Genomic DNA, 15,833 nt, shown 5'->3' with positions numbered 1-15,833 from the left:
TAACTTATAGTCATGTTTAATGCCCCCTTGATGGTACGTTTATAGAAAGTACCATGCTATACCATTTTATTTTTATAGCCCGTTAAAAATATTTTGGTAATACTAAAAATGAAAGTGATCCAGGTAGGTGTCACAAATGTTCAATATGTCGAGGTACACAATAGCTGCTACACGGGGAAGAGTATGACAGAGTGTGTGTAGAATTAAGAAAAATGAACACAGAAAAGAATTTTAAGAGTTATTATAAATAAAAAAAATAGTTTTTATTTATATCAGTGGCATACATAGAGCGCTTAGGTGAGCAGTACACACACTGTTTCTCTCCCTACTATCCTTCTGTTATTAAACTAGTTCAGAAAAGAACTGCCAGTGTTAATGTAGGTTTTCCCCACTTCCTGAAACACAGTCTACTTGAAGATATACTCTTTTTATAGAACCAGGCCTACACGATCTGTTTGCATGCTGTCTCGACCTTGACACCTACTGAAGTAAACACATTAGAGCACAAGCTGTAGTGTGATAAACAAACAACATGAATTATAGCAGACAGGGACTAGGAGTGGTAACGAGCGAGACTGGCTTGAATGTCTTTATTAAGTACACGACACAACTGTACACTGGAGGGTCACATTCGCGAACACACAAAAACTTAGACTTAGCTTGTAGATATATATATGGAGAGAAATGAATGACAAAAGGAAAATTATAGAACCATATTAAACATACCAGTGATGGAAACCAAGAAACGGAAAGACAGAACGACCAAATCAGAGGAAGAGAGAGAGAGAGAGGCCCCAGATGGAGACAGACTAAAAAAAAAACATGCATACATCATCCCAGATAAATCAGCCATCTATCTATTTGCACGGCAGCTTTTGGATGGACAGGCTGAGATAATCCTGTGTAAATGCAATGGGAGACCTAAGAATGGTAATGTGCACACATAAGTATATATATATAAACACAGGGGTATAAATAGATTTATGTGTCGATATGCGTATACACGAATACATAGATTTGTCAGTAATTGTGTAGAAGTGTGTATACATTTTTGTCTTGATATTGTTAGGGACAAATGTGTAGACTTACATGTAAATATTTGTGTGGATATGTGTAATTTTACGTTTTTATTTTGTATATATGTGGCAATGTGAGTTTGTAGATATATATACACCCATGTTTAGATGCGATAACAAATTAGTCATTTTTTCATTAGCTACATTTTAAAATGTCACATACCCACATTATCGCAGTTCCAAACGATATACTGATCGTTTGAACGCCTGAGCTGCCCGTTGTGCTTACACAAATTTCTGTATGTGTGTGTGTGTGTGCGAGCGCATGTCAGTGAGAATATTGAAATAGAAAACATTATGTAATTGAATTTTATATATTGTATACGTGTATATATACATATATCCGGTTCTCATAGTATGCCAAATGAAAGTGCACAAATCTATCATCCATGTGTAGCTGACACGAACGTTACCTGGTAGATACAGACAACTTTTAAATTAGAAAATATCTGAAGATTTAGTTGTCGGTTGTAAACAGGAAGTACATGTAATCACAAACGGTCAGGGATATCTAAGATCTGTCTGAGAATGGATGGCACGCGCTAAGAAGAGGCGCTGCTCGTTGTCGTGCTTTTTCTTCAGACGTTACAAGCCATCCAGACGGCAGCCACGCTGTAGGTGTATGTATCACTCCACTCTGAGGCATGCACGTCGAAACCGGAAGTGGAGATGGTACCAACACGTACCTGGATCCTCAAATTAGACCAGTTGCTTACGTCGAGACTAGTGATGCCAATAGCCACCGTCGGCTTGGTTGTGAAGGGGCGGGTAAAGTCGACGTGATCTGTTTTAGTTCTCCACAGTGACCCATCACTGGGCTGATCATGCGGCGAGAAGTGTTTGACGCCAGACTCACCTGCTTACAAAGCACAAATCAAGAGGACAAAAAAAAAAAAAACAGTATGCATGCAATTAAATACAAAAACCGTACAAATATATAAATCCCTAATTCACGTCTAGGTGTAAAATCTTTCGATGCTAGTAGCGTAATAAAAACAATAAGTCGAAAACACAAAGAAAAAACCTGTAAGGCAGGGATGCCCAACCTACGGCCCGCGGGCCATATTCGGCCCGCGAAGCGGTGCCATCCGGCCCGCGAAACTTCTGCCCACAGTGCAAGAAATCGGCATGTTAGTAATAAAAAAAGACCTAAAAAACGGAAAAAAAGAAAAAAAAAGGAAGAAGTATTTATCCCTATGTAGGGGCGTTTCCCAATCTTTTTTTCGATGGACAAACATTTCGATTCAGTTCTCCGACTTGGTGTCTCTACGATGCAGCCGGATATTCAGAAGTTGGTTTTGGGAAAACAGCTTCAAATATCCCACTAATTACTACATAATTAATGGTAAGTACAACTTGTTTCTAATAAAAATGGTATCTGCTCTATTTTTTATTTTTTTATTTTTTTTTTTTTTTGTATTTTTGCGGTAAAGTGGCCCGTGACACGCGTGTCGGAAATGTGTATGGCCCGCAGGCCGAAAAAGGTTGGGCATCACTGATCTAACTTAAGGTATATATCCTGCTGTAACTGACGTCTGCCTGTGTGTCTTGTTAGTCTATGAGTGAGTGTACCCGGGTACCCTGATAACGTGGAGGTGATGATCGTGAGCGTGTTCTCTCATTTGTGTCAGGATACACAGTATTCAAGTCCTGATTGAAGAACACCACTGAAGGGAACATTTAACCTTGTTAAGAACATTTAATAAATGTGAGCTCCATACAAAGAAAACAAACAACTCACATCGTTTTGCTGTCAGCTGATTGTTCATTGTTGTTAGTTGATTCTTTAGTGCTGAAAGACACAGGAAGGAACTCATTTTCAATACAAATATTTTCAAGACATATTTGAACAAATGTTTAGCGCACAATTTGGAAGGAAAGGGAAGTTAGGGGAGAAAAATGTCTTTTTTTTCAATGTGCAAACGTTTTTTTCATGTCAATCGTGTAATCTGTCGCAAAAAATGATGATGATGATGATGATGATGATGATGATGATGATGATGATGATGATGATGAAAAAGATTTAGAGGAGTACATTGTCTTCGGAGAATAAATGTAAGAATACATCGCTTAATTAGTTATAACAAACGAATCGTGCACTTTGAAAATAATGCAGAGATATATACATACACTCAGTCACTGCATTTGTCTTCCTAACGAATGCCGCCAACTCCGAAACTAAGCTTGTATGTGACTGGCTTGAGCTGGTCACATGACTGTTGATAGTATTCTCCGAAGTTGACAGTCTTCTCTCGAGTTGTGACAGCCGAGTGTCCGTTCTCCCTCTGACGTCGGTCAGTTCCTGTGCAGTGGTCTGTTGGTATTGAGTGAAGGAAATTTTCATGTCTGATATTTGCTGTACCATCTTTTTCTCGAACGTTTCCTCCATAGCTGACAGTTTTCTCTCGAGTGCTGACAGTGTTTCTTCTAACTTTGATACGTCCTTAGTTATTGCTTGCTGGAGATTTGCCGTTCTGTTTGTCCTCTCAGCTTCCAGTTGTACAAATCTTTTATCAGCGACCTTCGAGAAGTTGTTCATTTGCGCTTCAAGACTTTGCATGGACTTCATGTTTGTCTCGAGATTATTTTGCATCTTAGCACTACTTTTACTCATTTCTAGGAAGTCTTTGTCTAACCTCTGTTCCAGGGCTTCTACACTTGTAGAAAGTGTGGTCTGGTTTAACTCGAGCTTCATATCTTCAACTCTTAGCTGTTGCTGAAAGTCATTGCAGGTTTCCATAGCTTTAGAAATATTATAATCCAGCTGAAGTTGAACATTCTGCAACATCTGATTAGTTTCTATTTGTAGTTTAACTCGATCCTCTGCGCTGATGTTCTTCACATTCTCCAGGCTTCTCTCTAGCTCCTTTTCAAAGCTTTTTACTGTGTTCAGGTAAGCGTCGGATTTGGCTTGAAGTTCAGCCAGATGAGCTATCGCGGTCACAGCACTCTGGCGGCATCCCCCGTCATGTGACTCCTGCTGGCTCCTGGCCAAGTCCAAGACTTGCTGCTGTAATTGTGAAAAGGCTTCTAGTGACACACTCTCCTTTGTCACGACCTCGACCTTCTTGTTTGTCTGCACGTGCACCGTTGCGCATGACCTTAACGGCGACTGGTCGTCAAGACAACAGAAGTCGGGGGCTCGGCAGTCCAGCTGACAGCAGTAGTCACCAGAGTCCGCCGTGTCGGCAGGTACATCCAGGTAAAAGTACTCATCCTTAAACCCATCGCTGCTTAGTGCTCGACCTGCGGGATCCTGTGAAAATAAAGTACATGTATGTGTGTGAAATGTCTTGTTTGACATTTGCAAACGCATGTAATGTACATGCTCAAACACACACACTCAGGTACACGCGCACACACAGATACTGATGTGTGTGCAAATAAGCAAGAAAGCACAAATCTTACATAGTTGTAATTAACAGTTTATATATATTCAACAGACTGAAAGTGTCAAACATTATTTTATATCTCATCTCTATGGAAGCAAGTGCATGCACTGTCTCGATTGCTAGCTTTCTCTCTCTTTCTCTCTCTCTTTCTCTCTCTCTCTTTACCACTCCCTCAATTTTTTTCTTTTTTCCTTCCTTGTTAAAAATCTACTATGAGCTTATTTGCTTCAGCATACCTTCCATACTGCTGAAACGGGCGGAAAGCCTAGAGTTGTAAAGGTACCACATGTTAGATGAATAGAACCACTGTCTGAAAAGTAATTCTTCATCACAAATAACTTCCCGTCGACTGTTTTAGGCGGTTCTGCATCGAAAGTTGAAAATAAAAGAGTACATTAAAATATTTCATGTACATGTTTTGTTTAGCTAACATTGCCGCCGGTCACGCAAACAAAACTGTCGTGTGACACGATTTCTCTAACGACCAGCCCAATGCTATATGATATACATCCTTTTTTTTCTGCATTTCAACTCTGTCTACCCGCTTATTTTTCCTACCCCTGACGACCAGTCCGATGCTGTGTATTCGCTTGTCTTCAGCCAGTTGCACCTCCACACCGTACGTCCCGAGGTCATGTGACTTCAGGTCGGTCAGAGTCACTCGTCCATCGCTGTTCACAATCAGACGGCCCTGTGAAAAAAGGAGAAATATTTAAAAATAAGAGATATACCAAAACTTTTCCATTTACTTCTTTATTTATCACTTACCTTAAGCTTTCCCGTGGCCGGTACAGACGCACTGGCGAGAGTTTCTCCTCCACGAAACACGTAACGAACAGTAACTCGTGGAGTGGCCTCGTGCAGTGTCAGGTTACTTCCCTTGCACTGTGTCACGATGCTGAGATCTGTTTCGTTTGTCTCCGCGGTATGCACACTCATTCCTTTTAAACAGGCTGCCAGGGGACCCGAAGATAGAAGATGATAGTTGGGTACATTTAGTTATAATGGAAGTAATGAGTAAGCATGTGTTCACACTATTATCAATCTCGTGCGACAAACGTGATGATGTTTATATTTTCTAAAGAAGTATATATAAATATCTCAGGTAGTAGATTAAATACCACATAGATATTAATATAGTGCACCTTGTGCTGGTTTTACTAAAGGGATGTGATTATAACAGCAACTATATATAAATAAATACGGTACACGTGACCAACTATCTGCAGGTCTTAACCGAAACATGTATATGTGTACTTGCTGTATGTATGCGGATATTACAACAATGATATATAATTAAACCAATGATACATGAATCTAAAACTGTTACCATATAGCCGTTGTTCATGTGTTCATGTCATTTCTATTTTTGTATTTAGAGAATGGATAATGTCCAGATTATATCGGTTTCATTTAACGACGAAATAAATATTCTTCAGATCGGTTTTGTCAGTACAGAAATATTTCCCGGATTAATTAATTCTTGAAAAGGAATCGTATGCACAAGTGCAGAAGATGTAACTGTAATCAGATTCTCAAGAGAGGCAGCTTTGTGTAACAGGGGTATACTCCATTGAAGGCAGAATAATGGGAGCAGCGGTGTCTGGTAAATACAAAAATATATGAGTCGCTTCTCGATACTCGATTCCCGCCTTTTAGCTGTCATAGGAAATCAACATTTATCAGTCTTGGTAGAGTAGAAGTGGAGATTTGTTTCAGCTGCAGTGTGAGATGAGAGCAAAGAACACTTACCCCAGATGAGAGTGACGAGAAGCCATGTTGCCGCCATTTTGTCTTGGATGCGGCGGGATGTGACCTCTTGTGAACAGACACATGGTTAACACACTTGTAACTGGAGATGTGGTAACTCAACAAATAATAATATAATGTGCAGATATGTTTTGTAAGTTATATCTCACGTACATATTTGGTGGGTGAAGTGGGAAGCTGCGCGTGCCTATCTGTAAACCGGAGAAAAAAAACCCAGACATTGGCAGTTTGATTTTTCTTTCTGCGTTATTACAGTTTGATTATTGACATAAAACCTAACTAAATGTTGGTGCAACACGTAAAAGTTGCTCTTCTTTATACCTACTGCAGCACATATAAGGCATCCACTAGAGACCTTCAGGACAGTTTTGGGTCCTTTAATTGTCGTTCTACTAACCTTTGTCATGTTTCTTTTGGCCAACCACGCTTAGCGATTTGGACTTACAAATTTCTTTGATTAGTCTGTTCCTCACATTCTTTTCTGTATCTACATCTGTTGTTACTAGACTGCCAAGGTATGTAATTTCTCTACTCCTTTGTGATCAGTTGTGATGAGTTCTGTTACATTCGCTAACTAAACAAGAGGGTTTTATAAACGACAGTTTAAACGACTCAGCTTAAATACCATAGTGAACAATCAAACTTCCTAATTTACAATACTGTGCAGTGCAGATGACAAGAATTTTTTCCTTCTTTAATTTCAAAGAAAACTATGCTTGTCGCAAGCTTTGTCTCTTCCTCTCCTGTTGCAGTCTTGATTGAGGTGCTGTCTGCAAGTCAGGCCATTCTCACAAGAGGCTATTTATAGATTGTAGAGTTAGAACCTCTCTCATGGTGTTTCTACATCCTTGCCTTACTTGCTGGGAGACTAAGCATTTGATTCTCATTGTGAAATAGTACAGTGAAGTGAAGTGAATCTGACCTCAGAAATATTCAACTAATCTTTTATAATAAACATTATGTACGAGCTCGTAGGTCATCGAAATAAACATAAGTACGCGTCACAAACAAACAGACAGACAGGCAGACCGACAGACCGACCGACAAACCGACCAACAGACAGACAGTTGTGATCGTTGTATTTCCAACAGTGCGCACTTTCTGTTCACAAATGTGTAAAAGAAAACTTCTAAGATAAGCATCAATTGAAGAACATTTGTAGAGAGTTTTACATACATTCCCACAGACCCGGATTTCCACAAAATGTATGCGGATGCAGGCAACTGACTGACGTAAGCACTTCGGTTGCAGTTGTGGTATTGCGGATGTAGTTGTAACATGAGAACAGCACAACCAACCATTTGTCAATTTATAGAAAAATTAAAAAATAGCTGAATGTCAGACCTAGAAAGTCAATGCTATATATTATTATTACAAGAAATTTTATTTAGAAATTAGTTTGCCCCAGTAGAAATGTTTGTAAAAATAACTTATAAGGTGAAAAAACGATCCAGCTAGGTATCACTGTGTAGCATGTCAAAGTACACAAAGGCAACGCAAGCAGGCATCTGACAGCGATACTGAGTCGACAATATTGGCAATAATGAACCATATAGCAACCATTAAGTCAGCAGACTACATAGCGAAATAAGTAATAACGATAACAATGTTCCGTTCAACTTTGACAGGCTTACTCTCTTAGATTCTACATTAAGTGGCTGTCGGACATCACCAAAAACCTGACACTGAACTCTTCATAGAAAGAAAAGTTGCACCGAGTCGCTGATGTGGTGCATGGCAGTTAAAACTGCGTAGAAACGTGTTCAGGTCAAGGACAGCGACACATTCTTGGAAAAAATAGGATGTGAGGTGGAGGGCAGCCAGGAGTGGGGAGAAATAGCGGAGATGGGGATGAAAGAGGAAGAGAGAAAAAAAGAGGTTGATAAAGAATCGCAGAGAGAGGAGAGGAAGAGAAAGCTAGTTTGTGAGGGTGTGTGTGTACTACATTTCTATCTGTAGTCCAGCTGCTTGACTATTTCCATGATCTACAAAATCATGCACGAGCAGTGCTTCAAAGCTGCAATACTTAATAATAAATTAGAACTATAAGTTTACCAAATGCAACCCAACGCTCACTTTTTCCCCGATTTGCCAATTCATTGAAAAATAAATATGTACGTACATCCAGACATACATATATCCAGGGTTGTCCATGGGACATATTTTCTATCCCATCCCATCCCATCCCATGGCAATTTATGCCTGTCCCATCCCATCCAATCCCATGGGACGTTTCCCATGGGATTCCCATGGTAATAACATTCCTATGGACAACACTGCACATTGCACACATGTTAACAAAGTCATGGCATAATGAAACTGGAATAAAAAAGTATTTTTCCTGTGCTTAAAAAGTCTGACAATGCAAATTTCAGCGTAAATTTATTTTACAATATCAAGGATCGACTACCATGGGAAATACAAATGTGTGCTGTCCCATCCCATCCCATCCCGTCCCATGGGACGTTTCCCATGGGATTCCCATGGGATTCCCATTCCTATGGAGAACACTGCATATATCCCTATCACTAGTTATTCTGGTCCCCGTTGTTACTGGTCGTAAGGATGAACATCTGGGAGTAACTGCGGTGGTCAGTAGATTGCATGAAACGACCAGAGGACTTCGTGAAATACAGAAGTTCAGTTAGTTTATCTTGAAACTTGCGAGGTCTTTTAATATTACCAGTGGCAGGAAAGATCTGATGGTCTTCCACCCGCCTGAGAAGATAGATGGAGAATGAAGTTGTTTATGTTACAGTTTGAAGGCCAACAAACCTCGATAAAAAGGAGGTATACATACAATCACACAGTGTTAATATATAACACTGTAGAAGAGGGGTTTAACATAACTGCAGCACATTCGTAAAACGAGCTTCCAAAAAATAAAGAAAAACAGATGTGGAAACTTCCGTCATCACCGCGCGAGATTCTGGTCCAAGATGCTATAAAAGCCTCTGGCCAACATCATCGCGGCGATAGCGACGGCAGCAGGCGAATTAGCGAGGTTGACGACGAGCAGCGTTGATGACAAGGTTGTTCCGTCTGCACTCTACGATAATTTGTAAGTAGCCAGTAAGACTGTCTGCGTGACACATAAGGTCAGTCAGTTTGTCTGTATGTCCGTGCGGTATGTTGTAAAGTTGGTGAAACTGCACATAGGCCGCTGCACATATTTCACTGAACATTTTACACCAGTCGTTTTAAGGCGTTACATCTGTGTAACTCTGCTGAGTAAATGATTGAGAAGATTATGTGGCTTTATGTCTGTATGCACTGTAAGGCGTTCATCCGGCCCTTGTAATATAGTGTTGACGGCCTAAATAATATCATTCGCTCGTTTATTATTTCCTTCTCTCTCTCTCACTCACACACACACGCACATCCTCACTCACACACACACACACTGACTTGAATGTTAGTTATAAATGTTACAAGATATGTAAAGACTAGCATAGATCTTGGTGAGTGTCGCAAATGTCCATTGTGATTGACACACTAACAATCTTCAAGAAACCTGTAAGCAAGTGCTCTATATTTTCATCAGCAAGACAACAGCCACATCACCTGGGAGCAGCAATGGCGTTGAGACTGCTTCTCCTCTTTTTCATTTATGGTGAGCCTTTTTTCTTAAATTTCTTATTCATTTGAACTTTGTTAAGACTTGAGGTTATTGTAGTTATCACTTGCCTGATATGTCCTCGTCAGTCGCACGTGAATGGAATGTTACAAAACATCATCAGATGTGAGTGGTCTTCATTATCGTTAACCTGGAGAGAGAATCTTTCATTCTAGTGTTATTTAATTTTATTGGTTGTGAATGTTGGGCTTGGACATGCTTGTGACAATTGTTTATTAGACGATATTGTGCTGCTGTTGCTTTAGATCTTTGACTTCTATTTATTATTCCGATCTTTTCATTGTTACTGATGATAAGCTGAAACAAATGTTCCTGTGAGCTTAAAAGAGAGACCTATAATAAAAGCGAGAAAAATTCAACAAAATTTCATGTTATAAATACAAATTTCATATTTATGGTACACGTTTACTGAACATAAAAGCAGACATTGGTTTTACTTAGTTTATGGACCCTTCTTCTCAATAATAATCAGCCCTACACACTCATTAAAAAAATTCCCCATTTAATGTAATATCGTAATATTCCTTGACACTTTATCCTCATTCAGGTTTCTCGGTGACCAGCTTGAAAGGAATGTTTGTAAATCCCTCGCAGGCAGAAGACACAGGCACAAGACTTCACAAGTGCAAGGGAAGTAACCTGATACTGAATGAACCAAACCCTCAAGTTACTGTTCTTGACGCGTTTGTTTTTCACGGAGAAAATAGTCTGGCGAGCATCTCGGTACCTGCCACAGGAATGTTTGAGGTAACTAGATGGCCTGATTGATCTATGGATTGATTAATAGATGTATTTATTGACACTTATCTCTATGATACAATCTCTGTTGTTATTTTTACGACCTGTGTAGGGCCGTCTAGTCGTGGGGCATGACGGGAGTGTGACTTTGAACAACATCACGTCAGATGGGTGGGTGAGCGATGTTCAGCATGGCTGACGGACATGCTCCTGTGTATGGGAGAAAAAATTTTCCCTAAACCGGCTTCAATCGATGTTGAAGATGTTTAAAAAATAGTAAAAAATAGTAAAAAAGAATCAGGGAATGTACAAATGAAAGATTTCTGCGCCCGCTGTGTTTCTGCGCCCGCTGTGTTACAAAAGAATAACTGATTGTGAGACGTGGTGAGTTCTGCTTCTGCCGACTTCGTAAACAACTCTAAGCTTTGGTGAACACGGGCCAGGTTATGGCCTCAATGAAACAAAAGGACAAAAAAAGAAAGAAGGCTTCAAGTTCTGAAGAAAGTGCGATGGAAAGCTCCAAAATAACGGACGGAGAAGAGAGAACAGGCCGTCTTCGTGAGAGATCGGATAGTAAGTCCAAAAAAGGTAGGCCGTCGCAGTCTAGAGACAGGCAACAAACGCTACTTACACAGGCCTTTGTCGTCAAACAAGGTGACAATGCTGCTATTGTAGAAAGACTCGAGGCCTTACAGAAAACGACCGATTCGATGAAACAACTGATAGAAAACAGCAGATGTTCACTTGCTGAGCAAATTGATAAAAAATTAGAAATTCTTACAAGCACTTTGTTGAATTAAGAACTGAAAACGATCTGCTAAAACAAATCTTAGAACAAACGCAAAACCAAGTAAACAGCTTGGAGGAAGAATCACAAAGTTTGAGAATACAATGTGCAGAGCAGAAGGAACAAATCAACGTGCTGGAACAGTACTCACGACGTGAATCCATACGTGTGTTCGGGATACAGGGAGACAGAAAAGAAGAAACACCTGCAGAATGTGAAAAAAAAAATACTGCATATGATTCAGAATGTGCTTGGTTTGAGAGATATTGATAGTGCCAAAATTTCAACACTTCATCGAGTGGGGAGAGTGACGACAAACAAACCTCGACCAGTGATCATAAAATTCGTGTCGCGCAAGGACAGAGATCAGGTGATCAAAACAAGAAATAAACTTAAGGGCTCAAATGTTGTCATCACAGAAGACCTGACTAAATTAAATGTACAAAGACTAAATCGTCTGCGGCAACACGATGGAGTGTTAGATGCCTGGTCAGCGGCAGGAGGTCGTTTATTCGTTAAACTAATAGACCTATCCATAATGGAAATCAAGAACGGAGACACCAACCCCATAGAGAAGAAACTGGTGGGGGTTACAAGACAGCAACAGCGACCAAGCAGGGAACCAAATAGACAACAGAGATATCGTCAGGGGGAGCAACGACGGCAGCAAGACCAAAGACAACACCATCAGAGGTCAGGACGGATGGGGGACGACCGTCATGGGGCCTCACCGTCACGTTCCCACTTCTCCCCTACCACCTATTCGACGCCTTCAACTACCTGGGTACATGCGCCGAAACCTGTGTTAGAGACAGATGTCCATCAGCATGACGCTAACAAGGAACAGCAGCCAGCCGCAAGTGATGTGAGCAACATTGATGTGGAAAACACAAGCAGAACATTGGATAATCCGCCTGTGTAATTGTGAAATACTAATGACAAAAAGCAGTAGACATTCGTATGTAGAAACTGAAAATTCATGGATATATGTGATTTCCCCTCAAAACCAGTGTGTACTGGTAAGTAACTTTCTTATATATATATGTTCTGTACTCTTTGAGACCTTAATAAGGGAGTGAAGAAGCTAGTAGGAATACGCAGAGCCAAGGATGGTTACCTTTTTTTTTTTTTTTTTTTTTTTTTTTTTTTATTTATTTATTTTTTTTTTTTATTATTATTATTTTTTTTTTTAAATAGCCCACCCTTTGAGATTCTCTCTATTAAATAAAAAAGTAAGAGACAGTTATTAGCGCATTTAAATTCTAAACTGCACGAATTCTTACTACTTAGAATTGAGTGTGCTTTCTTTCCCCCCTCCCATGTACTCGCATCAAGAAAAAGTACGCAGCCGTAAATAAAGGTAGCGCTTATGCACAGCAAAAAGCTCACCGACGTAAACATAGTGGGACCTTTATGTCATCCCTTTCTGTAACAGTATACATCATCGACATCAATACATCTGTGAATACCGCTCATGGCAAAATGCTGTGGCCTTGCTGCGCCACCGTGCCAGCTTTTTTGTTTGTTGTTACATGTTGTTGTTCTGTACTTTGTTACTTTTTACTTTCGGAAGAGGAAACAGTCTAATTATGACTCTTTGGGCAGTCTAGTTTGTTTGTTTGGTTTTTTTTGTTTTTTTTTTTTTTTTTCTTTCCTAATTAAAAATAATGGATAAGTTAACTATATGTTCTATGAATTGTCGAGGCTTGGGAGACCCGAATAAAAGAGATGATATTCTCCATTTCCTTAAAGAAAAAAAATACAACGTATACTGTATTCAAGAAACTCATTTTACTAAAAAAATAGAACATATTGTCAAAGCAAAATGGGGATATGATGTTTACTTTAATTCTCACAGTTCAAACGCTAAGGGTCTGGCAATATTAATCAATAATAACTTCGAATACAAATACAAAGATCTATACAATGATCCAGCTGGAAACTTTATGATTTTAAAAGTGTGCATTGATGACTCTGATTATCTGCTAGTTAACCTTCATGGCCCAAATACTGATAGTCCAGCTTATTACAGTGAACTTAAAGAAAAGCTGCATAATCGAGAAAAAGTCTATGTCATCATGACTGGTGATTGGAACCTGGTGTTAAACCCAACTCTTGATTATTGCAACTATAAAAGAATAAATAATCCCAATTCGAGGAAAATAGTAAAAAACATTATTGAAGAGTTTAATCTAGTTGATATTTGGAGAGAGATGCATTCTGAGACTAAAGGTTTCACTTGGCGCAAGAGACACCCACTACAACAGGCTAGGTTAGACTTCTTTCTGATATCAGAAACATTAGCCGGGAAGTTACTTCAGCAAAAATAGAACCATCTTATAGATCTGACCATTCCCCTATAATGTTATCACTTCAGCTAGGAAAAAATCATGGAAAATGCAAGACATTCTGGAAGTTTAATAAATCCCTTCTTAAAGATGAGGAGTACATACAATTAGCCAAGAAGGTCATTAGCGAGACTAGAGAACAATATGCAGCTTTACCATATTGTCGTGAATCACTGGACTCCATTTCTCCTTCTGATCTTCACCTCCAAATAAGTGATCAACTTTTTTTTGAAATGTTACTTTTACAGATTAGGGGAGCCAGTATAGCTTATGCATCTGCCAAAAAGAAGAAGCAGATTACAAGAGAGAAAGAGCTAAAACAACAAATAAGTAACATAGAAGAAAACATGACTGAAGACTCCACATTACAGCTTGTAGCACTGCAAAATGAACTACAGAATATTAGGGAACATAGAGTTGAAGGATTGAGGATACGATCGAAAGCAAAATGGATTTTCGAAGGAGAAAAAAATTCTAAATACTTCTGTAATTTAGAGAAAAGACATTTTGTAAGTAAATTAATGAAGACAATAGAGAAAGAAAATGGGGAAATCCTTTGCGATCAAAAACTGATTACAGAAGAATGTGAAGCATATTATAGAGAATTGTATAGAAGTAAGGAGTCTGAATTAATGGAGTTTAAGCCAAACTGTCTGGAGAAAAATAACTTCCCAATACTAACTGAAGATGAAAAGAATGAATTAGAAGGTTTAATAACAGAAAAAGAAGCATGCAGAGCTCTTAGAGAAATGAAGAATGATAAAAGCCCTGGAAATGATGGTTTCCCAGTAGAGTTCTTCAAATTCTTTTGGAAAGATTTAGGAATATTTCTAATAAGATCATTAAATGAGGGGTTCAAAATGGGCAGTTTATCTGTAACACAGAGACAGGGGGTTATAACACTAATACCAAAAGGAGACAAACCCAAACATCTGTTAAAAAATTGGCGCCCAATCTCTTTATTAAATGTGTCATATAAAATTGCCTCAGCCTGTATAGCTCAGAGAATAAAGCGAGTTATGCCATCTATTATTCACGAGGATCAGAGAGGTTTTATGCAAGGAAGATCGACTGCAGATAATATTAGACTAGTATATGATATATTATACTATACTCAGTTACAGCGGAAGCCAGGTTTGCTACTGCTAGTGGACTTTGAGAAAGCTTTCGATTCCATTGCACACTCATTTATTCAGAAAGCCCTTAGACTGTTTAATTTTGGACCAGATCTTTTACGGTGGGTAAATGTATTTTATAAAGATGCAGAATCTTGCCTTATTGTAAATGGCTGTGTCTCTCGACGTTTTCGTATAGAACGAGGTTGCAGACAGGGCGATCCTCTTTCGCCATATATCTTCCTTATATGTGCGGAAATTCTCTCCATTCTACTTAGAGATAATGCTGATATTAAAGGTATAGTTGTGGGAAGCAAATCATTCCTAGTGTCACAATTTGCTGATGACATGTCATTGTTTCTTGATGGATCTAAAGAATCTTTTGAAGCAACTGTTTGGGAATTGGAGAAGTTTGCTCTGTTTTCAGGTCTCAATATTAACTTTGATAAAACTGCTGCAATTTGGATTGGTATTAATCGAGGCTGCTTGACACGCTATATGACTCAATTAAAAATTCAATGGAATCCCGAAACATTTACAGTTCTTGGTATTACTTTTTCTCTAGACCTTGAAGCTGTGATAAATATTAACTACCAAAAGAATTTTACTAAAATGCACAGGATTATGATGGAATGGAAGGCGAGAGATCTCACACCAATAGGGAGAAACGCTGTATTCAAATCCCTTATACTGTCTTTATTTACTCATCTATTTATTACTCTTCCCTGTCCTGGTAAGAATATTCTTAAGAAAATTAGTCAGTCAGCCTTTGAGTTCATTTGGAAGAAGAAATTCACAAAATTAAAAAAACCACTGTTATCAGGAAATACTCAGAAGGGGGACTAAAGGTAATGGATATCAATGCTTTTCATAATGCACTCAAGCTGACATGGATAAGGAAGATTTGTACATCAAATGCAGGCTGGAAGTACCTTTTGAATTCAATTCATCCACAGATTTTAAATTTTCA

General features: G+C 39.0%; 2 protein-coding genes across 5 annotated transcripts in view; one reads left to right on the top strand and one right to left on the bottom strand.

The window, feature by feature from the left end:
- Positions 1-543: 543 nt before the first annotated feature.
- LOC112562563 overlaps positions 544-15,833 on the bottom strand; it is a 22,371-nt gene continuing 7,081 nt past the window's right edge. Inside the window, exons 2-8 of one of the 2 annotated variants that reach the window (XM_025235862.1) lie at positions 6,221-6,286; positions 5,237-5,421; positions 5,027-5,159; positions 4,705-4,832; positions 3,207-4,332; positions 2,818-2,868; positions 546-1,932 (exon numbers count right to left, since the gene is read on the bottom strand). In XM_025235862.1, coding sequence (XP_025091647.1) covers positions 1,655-1,932; positions 2,818-2,868; positions 3,207-4,332; positions 4,705-4,832; positions 5,027-5,159; positions 5,237-5,421; positions 6,221-6,257 — 1,938 coding nt within the window. In that variant the 5' untranslated portion in view covers positions 6,258-6,286 and the 3' untranslated portion in view covers positions 546-1,654. Of the gene's footprint in view, positions 1,933-2,817; positions 2,869-3,206; positions 4,333-4,704; positions 4,833-5,026; positions 5,160-5,236; positions 5,422-6,220; positions 6,287-15,833 lie in introns of both variants that reach the window. The other variant, XM_025235861.1, reaches the window with a different exon arrangement.
- Positions 9,042-15,833, top strand: part of LOC112562569 — a 22,324-nt gene continuing 15,532 nt past the window's right edge. Inside the window, exons 1-4 of one of the 3 annotated variants that reach the window (XM_025235871.1) lie at positions 9,042-9,299; positions 9,783-9,851; positions 10,423-10,622; positions 10,726-10,770. In XM_025235871.1, coding sequence (XP_025091656.1) covers positions 9,263-9,299; positions 9,783-9,851; positions 10,423-10,622; positions 10,726-10,770 — 351 coding nt within the window. In that variant the 5' untranslated portion in view covers positions 9,042-9,262. The remainder of the gene's footprint in view (positions 9,300-9,782; positions 9,852-10,422; positions 10,623-10,725; positions 10,771-15,833) is intronic. The other 2 variants (XM_025235870.1, XM_025235872.1) reach the window with 2 other exon arrangements.

Source organism: Pomacea canaliculata, linkage group LG4 (genome assembly GCF_003073045.1).
Source record: "Pomacea canaliculata isolate SZHN2017 linkage group LG4, ASM307304v1, whole genome shotgun sequence".
NCBI lineage: Eukaryota > Metazoa > Mollusca > Gastropoda > Architaenioglossa > Ampullariidae > Pomacea > Pomacea canaliculata.
The sequence above is the reverse complement of the archived record's forward strand: the minus strand, read 5'-3'. Positions and strand labels throughout refer to the sequence as shown.